This window comes from Dermacentor variabilis, chromosome 2 (assembly GCF_050947875.1).
Source record: "Dermacentor variabilis isolate Ectoservices chromosome 2, ASM5094787v1, whole genome shotgun sequence".
NCBI lineage: Eukaryota > Metazoa > Arthropoda > Arachnida > Ixodida > Ixodidae > Dermacentor > Dermacentor variabilis.
In genome coordinates this window covers 29,599,571-29,622,624 of record NC_134569.1, presented here as the reverse complement: position 1 = coordinate 29,622,624, position 23,054 = coordinate 29,599,571, and the positions used below count along the sequence as shown (strand labels likewise).

The 23,054-nt window shown below is 47.3% G+C and overlaps 1 protein-coding gene across 1 annotated transcript in view; it reads left to right on the top strand.

The window, feature by feature from the left end:
* Positions 1-11,173, top strand: part of LOC142570280 (corticotropin-releasing factor receptor 1-like) — a 184,562-nt gene extending 173,389 nt beyond the window's left edge. Inside the window, exons 10-11 of the mRNA XM_075678674.1 lie at positions 2,004-2,045; positions 5,963-11,173. Of these exons, the coding sequence (XP_075534789.1) occupies positions 2,004-2,045; positions 5,963-6,250 (330 nt within the window). The 3' untranslated portion in view covers positions 6,251-11,173. The remainder of the gene's footprint in view (positions 1-2,003; positions 2,046-5,962) is intronic.
* Positions 11,174-23,054: the final 11,881 nt, after the last annotated feature.

Here is a 23,054-nt window from a genome sequence, read left to right as displayed (position 1 = left end):
TCGAGTAATACGTATACGCGCAGGCAAACGCACATGCACGGTCCCGCATGCTAAAGAATTGCGGCACGACCTACGAAGCGCGCTTTCGTTGCTTCAATATCGAGCGTTGTGATCTAGCCATCACGTAGAGCAACGCGGTATTGTCGACTTGACCACTTTCTTGATTACTTTTGTTGCCTTCAGCTGAGCTTATTTACATATTTTAATGGTATTTTTCTAAATTATATATTTAGGGCATCAGTTTCCGGAGCTCGAATCCCTTTGCGCGCATCTCACTAATCGTGAGAGTGTCGTTCGCACAAAATGCAATCAAGTAAAAACATACAAAGCTGCCGAAAAGAAAGCGAGCTCATTTCACGGTCTCTTTGCCTTAAACGCTTTTTAATCCTCTTAATCTCTTGTGAACTAAGTTCACTGTTGCGGAAATAACACCACTGCCGCAGGGTAGGTAGCTTTTCTAGGCAAGCTAGTTTAGGAGCGCTGAACCTGCAACACCGCGTGTACCTGCCTCGTCTCCTCGAACCTTCCAAAATACTCGCTAGAAATTGCCGGAATCCCGTTGAAGGGAAATAAAAATTTGGACGGTGCTTAAGCTTCGCCTGTAAGGGTGGAACACGATAGCGCTCGAAGACCCCTGACTGTTTTTCATGCTTCCCGGCAACTGTACTTAAGTAACCGTTGCTTGGCTCGATCTCCTGATATTGTTTCGCCCTTTCAATACTTAAGTCTGAGAAGATCTAACATAAAATATATGCGTTGTTGGTCTGTTGTTGTCTTTTTCGATAACATTTGTTTGTGGGCTGCCGGTCTCAAAATTCCGAGGAATAACTTTGCAAAGAGTGAAAGACAAGGTATGAGCAATTTTAGTGAGAGAAGACTGGTTGGGTATGCGTGGTACGTAATGATGTTTACCGAAGTAACGGTCGGCGCCGGATTTTCTGCGACACAGGGCCCTCTAAGCTGCCGAGTTAAACCGTGATGCACCCAAGTGCAGGAGTTTAAAGAGCACCCTTTGTTGTTGTTGTTGTTGTTGTGTTGTTGTTGTTTATGCCAATTGATTAATACGTAGCTGTGCCTTTTCTTAACTATCACTTAGCTCAACGGAAGCCCACATGATATTGTTCGTGCTTGACTGCCACTTGAACAAGTAAATTAGCGCCATAAATGCACTACATCAAAGGTGGTTGCGCAAGAAGTCGAACTGAGAATAAAGTCATGCCATAGTCTGGCTGACTGACACACCGATCCCTGTTCTCGACAAAAAACGCATCCAGTGCAAGTCCAGGTGAAACGTTACCTCTCCTGCTCAGAATGATTGTCTCCCAAAAATCGAGCGTCACACGCACACGCGGTAACATTTGCCACCATATGTGAGCCCTTGTATTCCTCCTTGTTTATTTTTTGCCCATATTCTCTTAAGCGATCGTTCTCGCAACGTTCGGTTTGGCCGACATACAGCTGCCCGCAAGACAAGGGGGTGGCGTAGACAACTTTTTCAGAGCACTTAACAAAAGGCTTCTCATGCCTAGTGCGGCAGCTCTGTCTGCTTTTACAGCAAACTTGAAGGCACAGCTTAGAAAGTTTGTTGGGCGCAGAAAAAAGAAAACAAGAGGTATACCATGACGGTTTGCAACCTCATTAAGGCACTGCGACACGTGCGGTATATATAGCCTACGCCCTCAACTTCGGTCGTTGGATCTCTGTTCTTACTCTTCGCTTCACTTTTTGCGGCAGAGACTCGGCTGCAGCGTTGACGACCGTCAAAGGGAACCCAGAAACAATTGCCACTTGGTCGGCCAAATCTCCGTTCTTTCAAATCAAGCCTCACGCGCGATAGCCGGCAGCGAACAGCAATCAGCATTCTTTCAGTGCCATGCGTTCTAGGTGCAGTTGCAAATAACCTCAGGCTACTGCGCCGCATAGACCCAATTAACGTTTACGGGATAATTCGCTGTTTATTCACCCCTCCGGCATTTCTTTTCCTTCCTCTCATTTTCCCGCAGGGTCTCTCCGTCTCGATCCTCTACTGCTTCGTCAACTCAGAGGTAAGTGAAGAATTTTGTGGCGGGCCCGTATTCGGCAAAGAACTTTTACTATAGAAATGCTCTTCGGACTAAATGTCAGCCAATATTGATGCCGCATATCTTATCGGCTCTGGAGGGCAATTTAACGATTGATTCATGGCGTTTAAATTCCCAGAGCAACGTAGAGGTTATGAGAGGTGGTGGTGTGGAGGGCTGCGGTATACTTTTGACCACCTGGGGTTCTTTGAGATGTACGTAATTCTGAGCACATGAGCGTTCTTGTCGGCCAATGGCAAACAGAGCTTACGGATGAAAACGTTGGGGAATCGTTCCCGTGGGCTGTTATTCACAAGAAGCGTTTACGTTATAATTGTTCGTAAGATATAATTCCAGCCAATCCTGTTGCTAGACATATCATTAGCCAAAGCAGTCAGACAGTGACAGAGAGCATTTACGAACAAAAACATTTATGAATTCCTCCCCTGGTCTATTGCATGTCCGTTTGCATGAAACCTTATATCCAAAGGCGCGCGAACTAAACCAAAGCGAATTCGCAAAAGGAATCTTGGGGTATTTCACAAATGTGAAACCGGGCGCTTCTTCACGTACGCCGTGTCCGTTAATCTTGTACATATCTTCTGTGGATGCTTTAGTGGATTTGGCGTTGCGCTGCTAAGCACGAGGTCGCGGTGTTAAATCCCGGCCGCGGCGACCGCATTTCGATGGGGGCGAAGTGTGAAAACGCCCGTGTACCCTGCACTGGGTGAACGTTAAAAAACCCCACGTAGCCGAAAACAAAAAATCCGGAGCCACCCACTTCGATGTGCCTCATAATGAGATCGTGGTTTTGGCACATAAAAACCCTAGATGATTTTTTTACATAATTTTAGACGTTGTCCCTTCGGCTATCCATCTAACTGCACCGCCGTGCACTAACGTAACTCAACGGGCAGCATTTTCAAATAGTAATAGTTCAGAAGGGCACCCGAATTTCAACAACATTTAGTTACCAACGTCGAGAGGGTGGGCCATGTTATTGAAATGCGTATTTGTGGCACTTGGTCGTAACGTCTTCGCTGCGTTATAGCAGTGTCCTTGTGAAGAATAAAACGCTCCTATAACGCAGCAAGGAAGTTGCGAATAAGTGCCTGAAGTAAGCATCTTATTAGAAGGACGTACCCTCTCGACGTCGTTAATTGAAAGTTGTTGAAGTTCATGTGCCCATTCGAAATATATATATTTTAATGTTGCCTCACCTTTAGTGTGCCAAAAAAAAACGAATCTTCAACACTGCTCCTACCACATTCGCTCATACACTACCGAAAACCACCAAGCTTAACTGCATTGCGAAACGTCGAAGTCGAAATTTAAACAACATAAATGATCGTGTTCTTTTCGCAAACAATTTGCAAATGTTATTGATAACTGCACACCCATTTCATTTATGCGTGCCAGACACCTTGCCTTTAGGCATCTATTGTCGCGACACATATCGATATGGCCTACAGAGGCTCAATATCCAAGCGCATACCAACCACGAGATCCCCTGACTTATTGCGATGTTTGGTAACAATTCATTACGTGTGCGGTATATACTGCGGATAGAACTGACGCCGTGTCCGGATATCGCGGTGTCTTCAGCATTTCTGTCCGTCCTACGCGTCATCCTCGCGCCATACTGTACGCGACCCGAACCTTCCTTGGAAATATACACAGAGCGCCACCGTCATCTCATTACTAAGGCTTCTCGGACCAAAACAAAGGAGACACACGGATGGACCTTACGCTTGTGCTATAGTAGTTCTTTCACTGGCACCTCCGTGGTACTATCATAAATATTTAACGTGCTCTGGAACGCCTACGCAGCAATATTAACCCCATTAGAACGGAAAAAAAAGGAAAGTAAGTGCAGCAAAAGAAATAAACGCAAATTCCAGCCGCCACGACAAGCGCCAGTTCGCTAACCCCGCCGAATGTCGCTGATCCCGCTACCGTTCTGTGCGCCCCCTCGGACGAGTCGAGGCACCTCTGCATGCTGCACGCGCGTGGGCCGCCAAGTGGCGAAGAGGAAACGGCAAGTAAGGACATTGCGCTGCCGAAGCTGGTCGAAGACCCCGAAATCCTAGGAGGCGACAGCCTCGACGTCATCGTAAGCCGACGCATATCCCGGCGGTTCCGTTGAGACGCGGCGTGCACGCTCCTTCGCTTTTGCCCGCACGCGGTCTCGGGTCCTTTACATTCCTCGAATGCGAAGCGGTCGAACGCGGCACCCGGGACCTGTTTACGCGGCGCCGACTCTTTCCCGAGAGGCTGAATACCACGACGAAAGCAGACTTATTGTCAGGATTCGGGGCCGAACGCATGCGGTTGTGGGCAGCACTCCTCCGGTTCCTTTGTCCTCGCCGCGTTTCATATATATGTATAGGTACGAGTGTGGCATAAATGCAAAAAAAGACGGCTGCTCGAAGGGTCAAAGTGCCGTAAGCTGTGACCGGTTGCCCCCTTTGCAACACTTTCGTCGTCTGTAGCGTCGTTCATTCGATTCCCGTCGCCGTCGAATACTTACGTAAGCTGAAGCACCGTTGGGGGGGAGGGAGGGGGGGTTGCGTTGTGCCAGCGAGATTTGGCAATGTCGCTGGGTGCGCTGGCAAGCTGCCTTCGAGAAACTCGACCTCATCAAGCCATTGGCGCTTCTTATTTGCACATGTCCTTACGCGTGTCATTCGCAGAGATACGACTGGCCTTTGCTGGCGTCTTTGTATGTACCCCGTCTTTTACGCATCTTTATTTTCTCTCATTATTGTTGCTCCTTAGAGAAAGACCGCTTTGTATACGAAAAGGTGCAGTCAGTCGTTTTCTGAGTCATATACGTTGATCAGTGATTGCTGTGAGGTTGCTCTAAAAGAAGCAAGTCACATTCTTAAGAGATTTTTTTTTTCTTTTGGTAACTGCACACAAAGAGGGCGGGGTAATATTTTCCGTGCAGCGGCTGAAGTAATATATCTCACGATAACTGTTCGTAAAAAGGGCAACCAAATTCATAAAGATTCTTTTTCTATCGCAGATGCTCTTTGCCATCGGCCACCTTCGCTAATTAATATGTCTGAAAACGCGGTTTGCTGAAATCTGTTGCCACGGACAGTTTTACCGTAAGAAGTTTTTGTGAGCGCGGGCTCTTATTAATTTAGTAAGACTAAAAACCGGCTCGGGCTGTTTTGCGACTGCCTTGTTCAAAGCAGCCAATACATCAACGTGCAACAGTTGTGAGTCGGAATAAACTAGCGAGCATCCTTTGGGTACTTTCCCTCAATGCGACGTCCAGCGCATCTCTTCAAGACAACACTAAGCCGACTAGACTCTAGTTCACTTCCTAAAACAAACATTCTTGGACCCTGGCCACAACCGTCTATGGCGCAGAAAGCTATTCGTGCTGTACTACATTTTTGAAGGACAATGGTACTAGGACAATGACTACATGTAGCTGTACTACATTTTTGAAGGACGATAGACCGATTGCAGTCCTGCGGTGTGTGCTACTGTGTGCGTACATTGCCCACTCTCTTTCTCTCTCCATCTTCCTGTTCCCCCCTTTTCCTTAACCTCAGTGCAGGGCAGCGTACCGCACTCTCGTGCCGCCTCCCCGAAGCGAAGCAGTGCCGAATTTAGCACGACAGAATCGGACTTTTAAACGTGGGCTATTCTTAATGTTTTTCGCTTTCGACTTCCTCAGCAAGAGGAAGAAGGCACGTGGCTGAAAGGTTTCACTGTCCCGTTCTCTCGTGTATTCTGTACACTCTACGATTGAGCACAACGTGCGAAACTTCCGGTGCCGCTGCAGACGTGTACTTATTGCGCCTATTGTCGCCTGTTATCTACAATATCATTAGTTTAATATGTTTGTTTCTGCTTTGTCATCTCCTCACATTTCCGTCTTGCAGGTGCAGACTGCGGTGCGCAACGCATACATGCAGGCGATGATCAGGCGCAACCCGAACCGCTACTCTCGCGGCCGCGGCCTGTCGCAGAGCTACTCGACCTACTGCGAGGCCAGCTCGCTGGCGCCAGACCTGCACCCGCACGTGGCCGGGCACAAGGTGGCTCCCCTGCGCAAGGCGCTGGGACCCGCGCGCCGCTACTCGGAGGTCGAGGTCGAGACGCTGGCGTCCATCGTGGCACCGCCGCACGCTCAGCCCACCATCAAGTGGGAGCGCAACTGCTACTTCTGAAGCGACCACCACCAGCCAGACTGAGTCAACGTCTGTAGAAACCTCATCCCTCCCGCCGCCTCTGCAATCAAACCTGGTCGGGAACTTGATCTGCGCCTCGCGATGTCTTCCCGCTCGCGTCACCGAAAGACCAACTGAAACACTGTTGCCACCAAACTTAGGCAAGATCAAGAAAGCTCTTACAGACACGTCTGTGGAGGAACACCACGATTGTTCTCTGGAAATGTGTCTGAAGTGGAGGTTGTGACGTGGGCGGTTCACGATGGGGTGCGCCTCGGTTCGTCATTTACTTAAAACTGTTCAGCGCGCATGTACACGCGGTGATTGCCTCATGATTCTCGTATCACATCACCACAAGATCAGTGAAAGATTCATTGTTCTTGGCGTCAAAGGAGAGAAAAGAACTTTGCGGACATGTCGTCGGAGAAGCGTATGTTTTTCTCACCAAATCTGTTTGGAACAATGTGTGGTGTAGATGGCTTGTGGTGCATACCTTTTCGGGACCCTTTTTCGGGTCATGCGAACCTGCGGGATCACACGACTCACTAGACTCTCTCGCATTAAGCGACAGAGGTGTGATGGCCACCCACTTCTATATGGAAAGCTACTATGGAAACGTTCTCGGGAGGACGCCTGTATTTTCCTCTGAATGTGTGCTTAGTAGTGATTGTGTAAGAACTCAACCGGTGCAAGCAGCACGTTGTCAAAGCAGCCTCTTTAACTCTGGCATGGACAACAGTTCTTCCTTGAAATGACGTCGAGCAAAGGTGTACATGTGTATACCTCTAACCCCATATGTTTTATTAGCACGGGATTCCAGAAAAAAAAAAGAATTTCGTGGCAAGCTTATGCCTGCCTTCGAGACGGGAGGTGCAGTGCATAATTCTCACAATAATCACACCACTCACCTAAAATTTAAGATTTGTTGCAAGAAATTCGAGAAAATTTAACTTTTTCGCTGATTCTATGCTTCGAAAGGTTTCGTTTACGTCATCGTGTACGAGACAAGCTTTGCGCAATGGCAGTCGCGCGATGCGGTGGCCACTTTTGCGAGTGGCGATCATCGGAGCGGAGACAGATTCATTCTACTGTCTAGATGTATCGTAGAGTACAAAGGAAGCGTTGTGGTAATGATAGTGTCATCCATGACCAGTGCTCTTTAGAAACGTCATGCTCCTTTGGTCGCTTATTGATGACAGGGCGTCAGGTAGTTGCAAAAACATGTCGCATCGTACAGTACACAGCGTCCCACTCTCATGGAGGAAACGTTCTCAGGAAACTTTCTTGCTTCAGATGATTTCTCGCTGCGTAGCCCGCCTATACACAGTATACACCCTCCTTTAGACGCTATCTTGAACTGCGGATTTGTCACGTAGAAATTTTGTCGCCCTACTCTTCAAACATGTTCCTTGACGCACAAGCCTGATTTCTCTCACGTGTTCTGTAGTGCATTTAACATTATGGAACTTTGATTTACTGAATTCTATTCGTCTAATTTCTTTAACCAGCCACGTGCAAACCTTTAATGACTAAATGAGTGTCCAAATTCACCGGAAGTGCAGATGCAGTGTTAAATATATGACACATAACGAGCGCAACTCGATGTTCCTGTCGATGCCTGAGAGAGGAGTGTGTAGTTACTGAAATTTCTGCTCAACTGCTTTTGTTTGTGTGTCATCTCTTGGTGAGGTACGCTATATCGCGCTCATCGTGCAGCTACAACGCACGACCGCTTTGCCACGCGCTTTCGCCTTACGGCTCATACTGAGCGCGTTAGTACCATGACAGCATGAAGTGTCTGCGAATCCAACATGTCACAAGTAAACTTTCCAAGCAGTTCCCTTAGGGTAAGTGTAACGAATCGCTAGCTCCATCGCGCAAGGCAGCCGCCTCAAAAGAAATACTCGCGAGTCTTTATAGACCTTTGTATTTGTCTGTCCGAAAATATTATTCTGTCGTACCTAATGCGACCGCCAAAATCTAATATAGGCTTCGATTGCACTACATTTTTTTTTTAAATCCCATGCTCCCTTATATTACATCCCTTCTGTGCATTTAGCCTTGGAGCTGTTTCGCTGACGCCCGCATGCCGATAGCCACTCGCATTCGGGGTTACGATTGCGTATCTCTTCCAATTTTGACTTTAGTGGAGCCTACAGGGCTGTTTCGGTACTGTTTCCCGTATGGGAAGGAAGGGGGAGGGGGAGGCTAGGTCAATCTTGCACATTTTTTTCCCCCTATTTTAGTGAGGCAGGAACGTATGTACGAGATAAAGAATTCCACATTTACGCCGGGCGTGCAGGCGCTACCAGTATCGACTTTGCGCAGAGAGCTTCGCGCTGCTCGGCGGGGTGATCGCAATCTGCAGCCAAACCCCCTCGAAAAGCTCCGCTCAAGGGACGACGACCCACCGCCTGCTTCTAACGGCAGGTCGATCAATTCACGGCCACGTTGCGACAGCCCACGGCGAGCGTGCGTTCGCAACAGGGCACCGTTTAACGCGGCTGCTTACCAATAACGAGTCACGCTCACTCTGACACCCCGAGTGGACCCGGTGGGCTCTCACCTCAACTGGCTAAGAGCAGTCGACGTTCATTAATGTCCGCGAAAGCGAGGGTCGACTCAAAGAATGTAGGAAGCGCGCAACCTCTCTGACGTCAGAGTAGCGAGTTTTCGATTGGCCGACTGGCACTCCTTGCGTCACAGAACGTGCAGTTAATTGGTACTTAAAAAAAAAAAGAAATCCAGACTTTTTTTTTTATCATTGTCCTGCGACTAACTGGCACATCGATATTGTGCCGTGTTTCGTCTGCTTCGCGTTTATTCCCCAAACTCCTCAAAGGCAACGACCACGTGCGCTGCTTTGTTTACACGGCACCAGGCGCCGCGTGTCTGTGTAGCACGTTGCCTCCCGAGCACCTGCGGCATCTTTCGTGGACGGCGTTTTCTATCCAGAGGCTTATCCACGCGAAGGGTCATGGGTGCATGCGCTCAGTTCCCAGCTGCGGTGTCTTAATGCGCAAGCAACGGACGAAACCAGAGAAGGTGACCGACTGGTCCTTACTCTCTTTCACCTCCAAATGCCACACCACGCTCTCTGCCCGTCTTTAGAAGTTGAGCGACAACGCGCGTTGCACAACGTCCACTGTGTGCGTGATCCCTCAATGATCCCTGACTGCTTTTCACGCCTCATGGCAACTGCAGCCCACGCAACCGTAAAGTTTACCGGGAAACGATGGCGGCGAACGCTGTGCACGAAGGCGAGCTTTCTGGTAGAAAGGTGGCCTCTCGCATGGGTCGCGAGGCGCGGAGGTGAGCGCCATCTGGAGGTGTTGCAAAGAACCGGGCGCGCCGCTCTATGAATGATGGAAACGCTGGAAACTGGGTTTGTGTTTGAGTTTCCGCATGAGAGAATTATGTTTTCTTGTATATTCAAATTACGATCCGACGCTATAATGTCTGTAGGTTGTGTGCAAGTGGTACTTTACGATTTTTCTGACGCATTTTACTTTGAGAAATTCAATTAGTTCAGTAACTTCATTGCGCTACACGGAGGGCCTGCGGGGTGGGTATGTGTGGTTCGGAATGATTACTCGCGAAAAGACGCTCGATGCTGGACGGAGGATGCCGAACGCCGACGCCGGATTTTCTGCGATACCGGGCCCTTAACGCTTTCGCGTTGAAAGTACGCGTGTCCTTTTTGCCACACAACGGCAGCCATGAGCCATGCCCAGTGAACAATATGTAAATAATTCGTAACTTGTCTGAACATCCTCTCCACCCAACTGCTACGCACACGTAAGTGAGAACTAACTCTCTACAGAGCACCAAGTCAAGATACACATAACTCAAAGTCATTCGTATGATGTATGGAAATGTTGCAGTGTTTTAGAAGTCACCCTGTTCATATTACCTTAAACGCCCCTACCTTTCTGGTCCGTACTTGTCGTGTATAATGAACGTGAGTTACGAGGTTAGGCATTTTGTCAATACATGTTACGTGAAACGGCCCTGGCGTAACACCTATTCAGTAAACACTCGGGAGGTGCACTGCCGTGAGCAGGCGAGAAAATAATATTTACTGAACAATTTACTACCCGCCGCACCTATACCTTCAAACTAAAGTACAACGCCTGTTATCAGTCTTCTCCTTGCAGATGGATACGTACAATTAGGCTGCAAAATATTGCGCTGAATGCAATACTTTTATTATTAGCTCTAGTTCGAAAAGCCTAGCAATGTTGTTGTGGAAGATTTTGTTAAAGCCGGTTCCTGAAAGCCTAACGAATGCGAAAGTAAGTATTTTTCGGAAACTCTAATATTGGATTAGCTTTGGCAGCTAATCGAACCGAATGAATGCCCAATCTAGTTAGCGAGAAAGCAGTCTAGTTACGTTTTTTTTTTATCTTATTTTTCTTCTGAGGCTCTAAGGGGTAAGTGGGTGAGGATTTGTTCTGGTCTATAGTCACTAACTCCTTTTGTTTTTCGCGGGTAAATCACTCAACAGAGCGCCATTATAGCCTTCAGTGGCTCAAAAGTCACTTTCTGCTAATAGTAGAGCTTTCATTCCGCTTTGTGGGTCGGCCATAGGCGAGCGAAACAGGCACCTCATTTTTAACCAATGCCACCAACTTTAGAGAAAACAGCTTGTTACGTGCTCAACAACCTGACGCTGACATATGACCGAAACAGTCGCAACAAATGATCTTGATTCCCCGACAATGTCATTTATTCATACAATATCTCTACGCGGGTAAAAATTTACAGCTTCTGTATTTCTGAACATTAACTCGGCAGTTTTCCGATCAGCAGGTTCACTTTGAGCGGACATTTATGGAAAGAAAGGGAATAGGGAGGGGTCATCTGAAATACGTGCACACAAATACATTTGTGTAGGTGTGTGTGTGTGCGCGTGTGCGTGTGCGTGTGCGCGTGTGCGTGTGCGTGTGTGCGTGCGTGCGTGCGTGTGTGTGTGTGTGTGTGTGTGTGTGTGTGTGTGTGTGTGTGTGTGTGTGTGTGTGTGTGTGTGTGTGTGTGTGTGTGTGTGTGTGTGTGTGTGTGTGTGTGTGTGTGCGTGCGTGTGTGTGTGTGTGCGTGCGTGCGTGTGTGTGTGTGTGTGTGTGTGTGTGTGTGTGTGTGTGTGTGTGTGTGTGTGTGTGTGTGTGTGTGAGGGGGGAGGGGGCACTCATTCATATAACAGGCAAGTGTTTATTTACTATGGTTGCTTGTATAAGCCTGGTTTCTCGTCTGTTTCTAAAGGAACGACCTTTTTGTCTGATTAAGTTGTATGTAGAAGTAACACACCGAGAGCAATTACTTCAGATTTAGTGCCCAGGCGGTAGTACAGAAGCACGACTACTTGAGTTAAAAGCGAATCTCCTGCTACCGCTCACTTTTTTTTTTTCCGTGCAAACAGCAGACAGCTACTCCACAGTTCAGGTCGATGCAGTTCAACGATCGCAGTGCATTCCTCAAGTGGACATAACCACTACTCGCATTAGCTTTACTACTTACGAAAACAGCCGTCGTGAGTGGTGCCAAGGCTCGAATGCTGCCGTCGGGAAACCCGAGGGTTGAAAAGCGTTTTCGTAATAAGTGCACGGACTGAGATTGTTGACCATCGGGAGCTACGGAGGAAGGGAGGGGGGGGGGGGGGTATAATAGCGAGCTTTCCTAAGGAAACATGATTGTTCTATTACGTAAGGCAGTTCTTATTTGCGTAACTGGCATCGAAGACTAGCGTGCAGGAACTTGAGATGCTGGTGACAGCGGTGAAGGGTCGAAAGAGGTTTTGCGTAAGAACCAACAGTCCCTTCTCTAAACGCGGTAATTTAAGCCTACCGCTGAGCAAGCTCGCGGAAAAGGTCACTTTCCTCGTTGGGGGCACGCCTATTGAGGAACGTCCAAAGTCGTGGTGTGTCTCATATTTCTTTTTCTCGGGTTCTCAGATTCTTCCCCGAATCAACGCAAATGCTCATTCATGGAGAAAAAATAAAGGGTAGGGGTGGAGGACGGAACTGCCCAGTCGTATGCATTGGTGCTTTCGTTTTCTTCCATTATATGCTGGCTTACCAGAAATAAACGAAAGAACGGATCTTACGAAGCCTTGGTTTTAAACTCTTTAACTTCTGCGCCTCCATCGCTCTCTGTCTCCCTGATGATTATTCGTGTTGTGAGGTGAGAGTACGTTACAACAGACTAATCAAAATAGTTCCAGTTCGCTACCCTGTATCGGTAGGAGAAAAGGTGTGGCAAATAATAAGCAAAAGGAGGCAATCAAGCGCACCCACTGTCAGAACACGCTGCGCTGTATTGTAAGCGACTGTCACGCAGGTCCAAAAACACCGGAGAGCGAAGTAGCACGCATGTGCATTTTTTTCCCTAGAGGGAAACAAATATCAGTGAAAATGTAACCAATATCGAAATGCACTTGACATCAGTAAGCACTGTCTGCGAGTCGTTTTTCGAATTTGGCATTTTGCCAAAAAGAAGGGTGGATTATCCTTTCGGTGCCGGGCAACGTTTGCACTACAGAGTTTTCGGCTTCTATGAAGTTAGAAGAGGCGCGTCATGCCGGAATACCGAAACTGCTTCTCTCTCGTGCTTGAATTTCCACTAGAATATCGGGCCTTTCCTCCATTAGTGAAACGAACCGTAACAGTCACTGACGAGACCCTCGGGAAGCTTCTCAGCTGGCCGACGGGTCTAATCTCGAGGTTTTCTTTGCGTTAGCGTGAAATTAAACCGATAAACAAAGCGTCACTGTTGTCTTTCAATGCACGTCGCAAGAGCATGAGCATAAGTGTGAATCTAGTCTGCTTATCCTTTCTTTTATTAGTCAATCCAGCTATCACTCACCCTAACGACAGCTACGTGTTGTTTTCTATTAAAATAACAAGTACCGCATTAAGAGCGCAATCACAGAATAAAGACAAGTTTCATGAAAGAACAAAATTGTGAGACTTTACGTTCACTATTGTCTGCGCGACAAAGACCTTGGCACCTTGTTACGAAGTGCTGTCGTCCCGGCTTTTCAGAACTGTTGGCGCGTGCTCTGATCAGCTACGAGAAGTTTCGGGCAAATTATCGACACTTTGGTCTTGTCGATAGCGTCCGCCTCTCCAATGCTCGCGCTCAAGAAAATAAAGAAAAGGAAAAATGGTGGTGAAGCCTCATATAAAGTAGGTTGTTCCAGCCAGCGCGCCAATGTTCGATAAATGCTCGCGCTGACACAGGCTGCACTATCGAGCGGAACGAAGCCGAGAAAGATCACTATTGACCGGTTCCTGTCTTACTTGCGGGCGTTTTGCGATAGCCTCGCGTTAGAGATTGATTTTGTTCATTACTGAACATTAGAAGCCGGGGAACAGCTCTCTCAAGGGAAGGAAAGTGCCTGTTCCTTTGCAAGACTGAAGGGCGCCTTGGGTGTGCTTCACAGCAAATGAGCGCCAGGTAATGGCGTGATGGAAAGAAAAAAAAAACGGCTTTAGATAAAAAGTAATAAAATAATAGTAATAAAGAAGCAACGCTCTAAATAGCGATTTGCCAGCAGAAAAGGCTTGGTTTTTTGTGAGCAAGAACGAGTTCGTGTAGATTACTGTGTCACACGCAATGGGTGACTTAGTTTTAACTATAGATCGATTGCACTGCACACGCTCCCTGTTATTTCGCCAGGGACTCATGCTATTCTATACAAAATAAGCACCTAAGTCAGTTGTTCTGTACCATTAGGCGACCGCAAATATTCTGCGCATACGTAATAAACTATGAATAGTAATGTTGCCCGTCCGTTATGCCCCATTAGATTCTGGCCTTTAATCTGTCGGTAAATGTAAAGCGTCTGAGAGATGTACAGTGTCCACTGTCGTTTGTATACTAGAGCCGTGCACGCCTACTTATACGTGTTGATTTTTTCAGTAAGCACAGTTCTACTTTATTTATACTTGTACAAAAGAAATAAAAAGATTCTGAGGCTTTAGGTGCGAGAATCACGATTTCATTACGAGGCACGCCGTATAGTGACGAACTCGCGATTAATTCTGACCACCTGGGCTTCTTTAACGTGCACCAAATGCACGGTATACACGTACGTTCTCGAGCTAAAGACTTCTAACTAGGCCAGTGCTCCCGATGAACATCCGCGTAGAAGGTCTTAGTCTCGTTACTAAGGGTCCTGCAGTCTGCGAGCCTTCACGATATACTTTAGGAATGCTGCCCTCTACCGCTCTATAGTGTACGGGGTTTGTTTTTGCTCTTCTTTCTCTCTATCTCTGTATCCCCCTTCCACTCTCTGTCTTCTTTTATCCCCCTACTCCTCCCTCTCCGTGCAGGGTAGCCAGCCGGAACTACTTCTGGTTGACGTCCCTGTTTTTCCATGTATCCTTTCTCTCTCTCTAGCGGCGGACTGTTTAGAATCAAAGAGAAGGAACAACAAATCGAAGCCCCTCGCTTTCTTTAATTCTCGTCTCTATATAAGGCACCTTGTCCTTCAAAGCAAGCTAAACAGATTACTTACAGGTACTGCTGATTGTGGCAGTGCCATACAATCGCCTCCGTTTCGGCCTGCTCACGTTCCCTAACTCCCTATGTGATCCATTAGTATTTGTTCATTAACAACTACTCTGTTTTTCTTTTCTTTTTTTTCTTTGTAAACATCGCCACATGTTTTCGGTGGCAGAGGGAAAGACCTGGTGGTGTACTTATTTTAGTTGTTCAGTACGGTCACCTTACCTCACCGTCCAGAAAACTAATTCCTAGTTGTGTAAAGAGTTTACAGCATCGTGCATCGCAAAGATACCTATTCTGTACAGTAAATGTAAAAGAAGTTAGCCTGTTTCTCTTTAGATTTCAAGTGTGGCACATCTTTCTCACTGCACAATTGTTACATTGTAAGAATGTCTCTTTCTAACATCGCCGCCAAGTGTGTTGACGACCGCATGTGACTGGATTTCTGTGTCGCCGTTGTGAAAGTCCTCTTTCCTCATATAGTATTGCGTTGTCATCAATTGTACATACCGCATTGATATACGATAGTGTTTTGTGAAACGACGACAAGCTCAACTCAGGCCGTGCCACTGAACCATACGTATGCATGCTGGAAAGTATCTTTGTCGTTACCGTTTGCATAATGCTAACTACTGTTCGTTCCCCCTCGTTAAATCCGACACGCCATTCGTCGTGTAGTTAGAACTACCACCGCATAAAGTGTTGTGAAAATTATGTATATGTGGAAACAACTATATCGATGTAAAAAATAAAAGAACTGCGTAGAATACTCCGATGTTCTGTGTGTTCTTTAGAAGTGAAATGCCATCCACAGCTTTGTGAGCACGTAGGAGGCAAAATACTTTTTCCTGGGCGGAACCGCCACCATCTTGGCCAGGTAAAGAGAGCAAGGTTAAGATCGGCACCGACTTCACCTCGCACATCGCCAGAGTAGTTAGGTGGCTATGACGTTGCGCTGCTGAGCACGAGGTTGCCGGTTCGATCCCCAAAACGCATTTCTATTCATCTATTTGTGTTTCCCTTTACTGACAAACGCTTCTCTTGGAGAGCCGTTACACCTATTTCAATCAAGTTCGCGTGTGTAAGAAAAACGTTATAGTCTACCAATGGTTCGAGTATAACTTTTATTACGGCTCTTAATTTTTATTTTTGTTTTACAACACTTGCAAGAAATTAGTTTTCAAAAATTCAATATCTTGTTTACCACTCCGCAACTCCGCACCAAACGCAAGTATTTTAATGCTTTAAAAAGTATTTGTAATAGTGTCTGCATTGGAGAAAATACCGCATATTAGTGCTTGGCTTATGTGACATTTTCGTTGATGCCTATTCCGCAAATACCCTATAGTCATTCATGAGCAGTATATTACTTTTTTTATATATATTGCGCAACATATGGGCACAAAAAAAATTGAAAGCCTTAGTAACAAGAAAGGAAAAAGCGGAGAAGGAAGGCAGGAAGGTTAACCAGTTTAGCTTAACCGGTTTGCTACCCTACACATGGGAGCGGGATGGGGGGGGTGAAAGATGGGGAGAAGAGATAGAGAGCACATAACATGGCACACACATCGTTAGTTACAGTCTGTCACTCTTGCGCGGTACGTGACATCACTGTCTCAGCCGCTTGTCCCAAGCCTGTCTCCTTCATAAACCGAAGTAGTCCCTTCGTCGCCTTCAGCTGCGATGTCTTCTGTCGGCGATATGTGAAAATAGTTGCAACTGACAATGGTCTATTGTCAAGGGGCGCTAGAACGGACGCCAGGGACAGTCTCTGAACATTATATTCAGGACAGTCGCACAGAATGTGTTCCAGCGTCTCCTCGCAAAGACAGGCATTGCAGAGAGCGTTGTCGGCCATTCCAATGCGAAACGAGTAAGATTTCGTGAAGGCCACCCCTAGCCATACGCGATAAAGCAGGGTGGCCTCACTTCGGCGGAGTCCAGTTTGCATACAGAGATGCATCAAAGAGGGCAGGTCGTATTGACGATTGCTCCGGTTGGTCTGGCTACATGGTGTGCACCATAGAGAGAGCGTGATCTCCTGTGCAAGCACTTGAAGTCTGCTGGCTGCGTCGGACCGTGAAAGTGGTATGGCCTCTTCCTGTGTGTCTTCCAAGAGCTGTCCGAGCGGCTTTATCGGTGTCTTAGTAACAAAATATTGCTGCCAGTATTCGATCTAGTTTAATTTTCTTGTCTCAAATGCGATAAACTTCATTCAAATCAGTTAAGTGGGGGCCACGGAGTGGGGGCCAATCGAGAGCATTCAAGCGTTTCACACGCATCTAAATAGGCAAGCTGAGAAGTGCAGCTACCTTTGTAAAAGTAAACTAATTGGAAGGGCGCGCAGTTGCCAGCCTCTTTCAGTTTTAAGCCTGTGGTTCATTTGATTGCTATCTCTAATACATTTTTCTTCACCTTTCTGCCGAATTGTAAGCCCCAACTTGTGGTGGTCAAGAGTCACAGCGCTGTGACGTGTACACTTCGAGCAGGACACAACTGAAGTGTGTGATTGAACCGTATCTTCCCTGATCGCACTTTCTTTAGAGAACGTCCTTGCGGGTCTCTTGCTAAAATACTGCATGATGGTCCTTGATTGTGTGCGCCTCCTTAACATCTGAATTGCGTGTCCCTCGGGAGGCAGAGGAAACTTAGTATTAAAGTACGTGGCGTAAACAGTAATTAGGTAACACTATGCTTCCGAAAGACGCGCCTTTTTTTTTTATTATTTCGTCCATCTGTTTAAGGACTTGGTGCTTCGCAACAACAAAATACACTTGATATCACAGAAATAGTTCAGCCAAATAACATCCAAGAGTACTTGCAATCAAAGCACGTGCTAAGGTCCTCGTCGAGAGCTCTTTGTAAAGGCCTCTGAAATTCGATCCCGCCCAGAACAAATAGCTTGTTTTCGATGTGAGGATCCCATCGATCTCTGGATGCCATCGACCGTGTCCCAACTATACACTGATGAAGTTGACTTACGAGGAGGCATAAAACAGAGGGCCCTTGTCTAACGTAATTGTCTCGTCTCGACGTCAACCTTAAACAAAGCCAGAGAAACGGAGAAGTCAGTTTCAATCTGTCATGAAGCTTTTGTCTATTTGTAAACAGCGACAAATTAGCTGTCGTTGTTTATATCTTCTGCACAGCCAAATGCGTGCATGTATGTAAAATGGCTTACTGGAATAGCTATTTCATTGATCGTACGGCGCCAGCCGACGCGCTTGCTCTATATGTTGGGTTGTTTGTTCACTAACTGCCAGTACTGCTTCGGACACGGAAGTTTTCACATTCTAAGCAATGACCTTCGAGAGCTATTTCATTATCAGCAGGCAACGTGTACACGAAACATGATGAAAGTACTTCGATAGCCCCTCTGGCATGATATTGCCTATAGAAAATTGCCTTTTACTAGGGAGTAGTTATCGCCTAGGATAGGGGCCAACCCTACTAATTTATTCGCTAGGCATTGTTTCAAGCACTGCACGGGGCGCAACGTAATATAACTTCAAAGTATAATAAGATTTATATGCGACTAATTACTACAGAGACCAAACCAACGATGTGCTGTCGCAATCTTGAGGCCATGGAGTTTCCTACGAAATACTACCAGAGGAAAATATGGCGCTAGTGCCTACAGAAGCTGCAAGCACGGCGGTTCAGCCAGCATGGTAACGATGGGAAGTATGTAGAATTTGCTTAAACTCATCCTTCTGGATTCAAACGGCTTTGTGACTTTGCTAATTGATCATGTCTAACGAAATATTGCGGTATCAATGCCACCTTTGCTATTTTCAGTGTAGCTGTTGTATCAATGCCACCTTTGCTATTTTCAGTGTAGCTGTTAAAATAAAAAGTCACAGGCCTGCGCGGCAGGCGCATCACAGTCACAGCGTAAGCTGGAGGGGCGGCTCCATGGGAGCCCCATTTTCGGCTCGACGCACTATGAAGCCTTCGCGGTGAAGCCTCTTCGCGTCGTTTTCACGAGAACGATCTGAAGTGCCCGCCTGGCGTAGACGGCGAGCTGCGGCTTGTCCTACTCTCTGCACAGCGGTCTGCTGAGCCCGATGTTGCCTGGTTGCAGCCGCGCGCGTAGCGCTACGACTCGCTTCTTCAGCAGCGGTTCGTACCTTGCGAGGAGGCGCCATAACGTGTACCGGAGAGTAAACGCAGGTATCCAGACTACGTGGCGCACATGCCACAGCCCTTGACCCGTGGCACGGTACGTTGCTGTCGATGACGATGACGATGATGATAAAGATGGTTTATTGGCATCCCCTTCGAAACGGGAGTGGTGAGAAATAGTCACGTAGCCTGCTTGAGTTAACCTGGTCCAGCTACATGCAGCATGCAGCTGCTATATGCTGATGTTGATGTTTATGTGGCTTCGCCCTTTAGAACGGATGGGCGCTAGTGCTGCGCCCCAGCCCTGATGCAACTGCTAGTGTTCCTGTATATGCTGTGTATATGCTCCCTGCGGGAGCATATACAGGAACACTAGTAACTGTTACATGTCGAGGCACCTGGTGGAATATAACGGAACTACAATGCGAAGTTTGTACGTATCGACGCTACGCGGCATGCATATGTTACGTCGCTACAAATGCTACATCGTTACATCATAGCTACAGCTTGGTTCCGTTCCAAAAGGGACGTTCATAGGATCCATCCATCCATCCATCCGCGTGTCAAGTGACACGATACGATCATGATGATGATGATGATCATGACTTAATGGCACTCCTTTTGAAGCAGGATGGCGACAAGCAGTCACCTAGCCTGCTTGAGTTTAAGGTATGCCATACACGTTTTTCATTACATAAATATTTATACAACTCCATAATTTTTTTTCCTTCTCAAGACGTTGCTATCTGCTTTGTACCGCTACCTATGCAACTGCTACATGACGTGCCACGGTAGGACACTAATGATGATGATGAAGAAGAAGATGATGATGATCGTGATGATTTATTGCCATCCTCGCTGATTGATTAATTGAAAACCTTATTATTCCACCGAGCTGGCGTGCCCTCCTCTTAACCTACACGAGGTAGGGGGGAAGGGGGGGGGGGACGAAGCAGTCCCCGCGCGTTGTGGACGGAGAGTCTTTACGGCCTCAACGGCCAGGCGGATTGCTCGACGCTGCTCGTCCTCAGCCTCGCTCTGGAGCAAGGCCTCCCAGGCTTCTCTACTGTCAATGCTTTCCTTGGCCCCTGGGGAGCCAGCACACTACCATATTATATGGTCTAGCGCAACTTTTTGCTTACAAATTCTTTTTTTGAAACGCAGTGGTGACATAGTCACTTAGCCAGCTTGTTTTGACAAGTGGCACGATACGACGCTAATGATGGTGATGATGATGATGATTTATTGCCATCTCCTCTGAATCGCGACGGCGACATAGTCACCCAGCCAGCTTGATCTAATCAGGTACAGAATACATATTTTTTCTAGCATTCTTGTATACATCTCCTTAAAGTTCTTTTCCTTCCTTAAACCTTCTGTAACTGTCTTATACCACTACCTATGCATCTGCAACATAGCGTTTTACCTGGCGTAATAATGTGCACCTGCAATGCAAAATGTGCACGTATCGACGCTATGCGGCGCGCATGTCACATTGCGCGTCGCCTCACGCGCTAGGATATTTTACGGGGCCTTTCTTTTTATGCTGAATGCGCGCAAGAGCTGCAGTGGCGCAGACGTAAATAACATGACTTTCGTGCACCGGGCCTGCGTTCGATCCCGTCGAGAACTGGGTCTTTTTTTTTTCTTTCTTTTAAGTGGGGGGGGGGGGGCATTCCTGGCGATAGCTGCTGCAGACACCGAACATTGGCGGCGGCGGACGCCATCGCCAACCGAAAAGGCTATTGGAATGATGCCATGGCAGCTTACGCTGTGAAAGAAACAAGGAAGGAAGGAAAAAGTAGAGAAGGAAAGGCAGGGAGGTTAACCAGTTTAGCGTAACCGGCTTGCTACCCTACACATGGGAGAGGGATGGGTGCGATGAAAGATGGGGAAGGGGGAGAGAGAGAGAGAGCACATAGCACAGCGCACAAACATCGTCCGGTAGAGTCTATCAATCTGGCATTGTACGTGATAACACTGTCAGAGCCGCTTGTCCAATCCCGTCTCTTTCAAAAACTGAAGTAGTCCCTTCGTCGCCTTCACCTGCGATGTCTTCTGTCGGCGGCATGTGAAAATTGTGTCGAGGGACAATGGTCTAGTGTCAAGGTGCGCGAGAACGGATGCCAGGGACTGTCGCTGAACATTATATTCAGGACAGTCGCACAGAATGTGTTGCAGCGTCTCCTCGCAAAGACAGGCATTGCAGAGAGCGTTGTCGGCCATTCCAATGCGGAATGAGTAAGATTTCGTGAAAGCCACCCCTAACCATAAGCGATAAAGCAGAGTCGCCTCGCTTCGGCGGAGTCCAGTTGGCATATAGAGATGCATCAAAGAGGGCAGGTGGTATTGACGGTTGCTCTGGTTGGTCTGGCTGTTTGGTGTGCACCATGAAGAGAGCGTCATCTCCTGTGCAAGCACTCGAAGTCTGCTAGCTGCGTCGGATCGTGAAAGCGGTATGGCCTCTTCTTGTGCGTCTTCAAGAGCTGCCCGAGCTGCATTATCGGCGTCTTCGTTTCCAGTGACGCCGCAGTGACTTGGCAGACACTGAAACGTCACGTGGTGTCCTTTCTCCTGTAATGTATGGAGTAGGCATCTAATATCGAATACGAGCTGTTCGAATGGCCCGCGACGCAGAGCTGATAGTACAGATTGTAGGGCTGCCTTTGAGTCGCTGAAGATGGACCATTGTCGAGGTGGCTCCCGACTGACGAAACGGAGTGCAGCGCGAAGAGCAGCTAGTTCAGCAGATGTCGATGTTGTCGGGTGGGCAGTCCTAAAGCTCATGAGAAACAGGCCTTAGAACATTGCATGGGCCTGATTTCACGGCCCGTTCCCGCGCCTCCGTGACCGGGCGCGGCCGAGACCAGGCGTAGGACCTCTACGTGTACACGCCTTAATATGTCATAGCTTATTAGGTGGTACATCGAAAGAGATTACAATAAAACTGCGGTTACAATAAATATTACAACAAGCACTAGGACAGAACTCATCTGCAAAGGCTATAACTAGTTATGCGAACAGCCGAAACGCGTGATGCATGACGCGTGCACTGCAGCCGGGCTCCTGTCTCTTGCTTCCTTCCCTCTGGACGAGCTTCGCCATCTAGCGACGCCACCGCGAAGTCTGCGCAGAGTGCTCAGCATGGCAACCGACCTCGCGTCGTCTCCAATTCTGCACCGGTGGCGTGCCGGTGCGTATGATCCATGTACTGAAGCCGGGCTCCTCCGTCGCGCTTCCCTCTGGACGCACTGCGCCATCTAGCGGGACGTCCGCGAAGTCTGGGCGTTGTTTTCGAGATGCGTGACGTGCCGGTGCGTGCGAACACTGAAAATTAATCCTTCGCTACCCGCGGGTATTCGAGGCGCCGCGCGCTAAAGCGTCCAGCTGCTGTGATTGAAGAATCCGTGTGACGCAGGTTCGGTTCCACCCAGGATCGGAAAACAACTTAAGCGATTTCTTTTATTGAAGAGTGCCATGAACGAGGTTACGCCCACATTTTAGAGATGCTCTACTTTAGGGATCGACCTTCATTTTCAGACTACCCGATCTTCGGTATAGGCCAATATTTTTATTTAGATAGTTAGACAGCTGGAAAGAAAACTGGTTTGACAATGGCAGGAATGCTGTTCGCATTAGAACTTTTTTTGACAGAGAAAATATACAGCTAACGTGAAAAAGGTGAAAAAAAGCAAAGGCTGAGTTTCTGACAATTTCTGACAAGAACATTTGTTTAAAGCTCCTGCGTATACTTTATCATAAAATGATATAAGGGTGCACATTTTTTAAGCGGCTTTTGACCCATAAATAGTTCTCGCCGCAAAGAAAAGCTTTAAAAATATATTGAAAGTACAGCACGCAAAGGTAGCTCAAATGTTAAACGCGTATATTCGAACTCCGGTACGAGAAGAATGAACACTATGACTAAGCTATAACAATTTGGCCAGGCTATCACAGCGAACTGCATTTCCCCTTTTCTCATTTGAAATAGAAGGCAGTAAATTTCTTTAACATCACGCACAACTACACACGCATATAGAAAGCGACAAAATTGTGCAGTAGAAGAAAGCGGCGACAGCGATACATAGTATTAGGATCGGCTTTTAGCATGATTTTTTTTTATACTTTACAGGAAAAAAATGTGCTTTTAGTAGAAACAAAAAGAATTAAAACT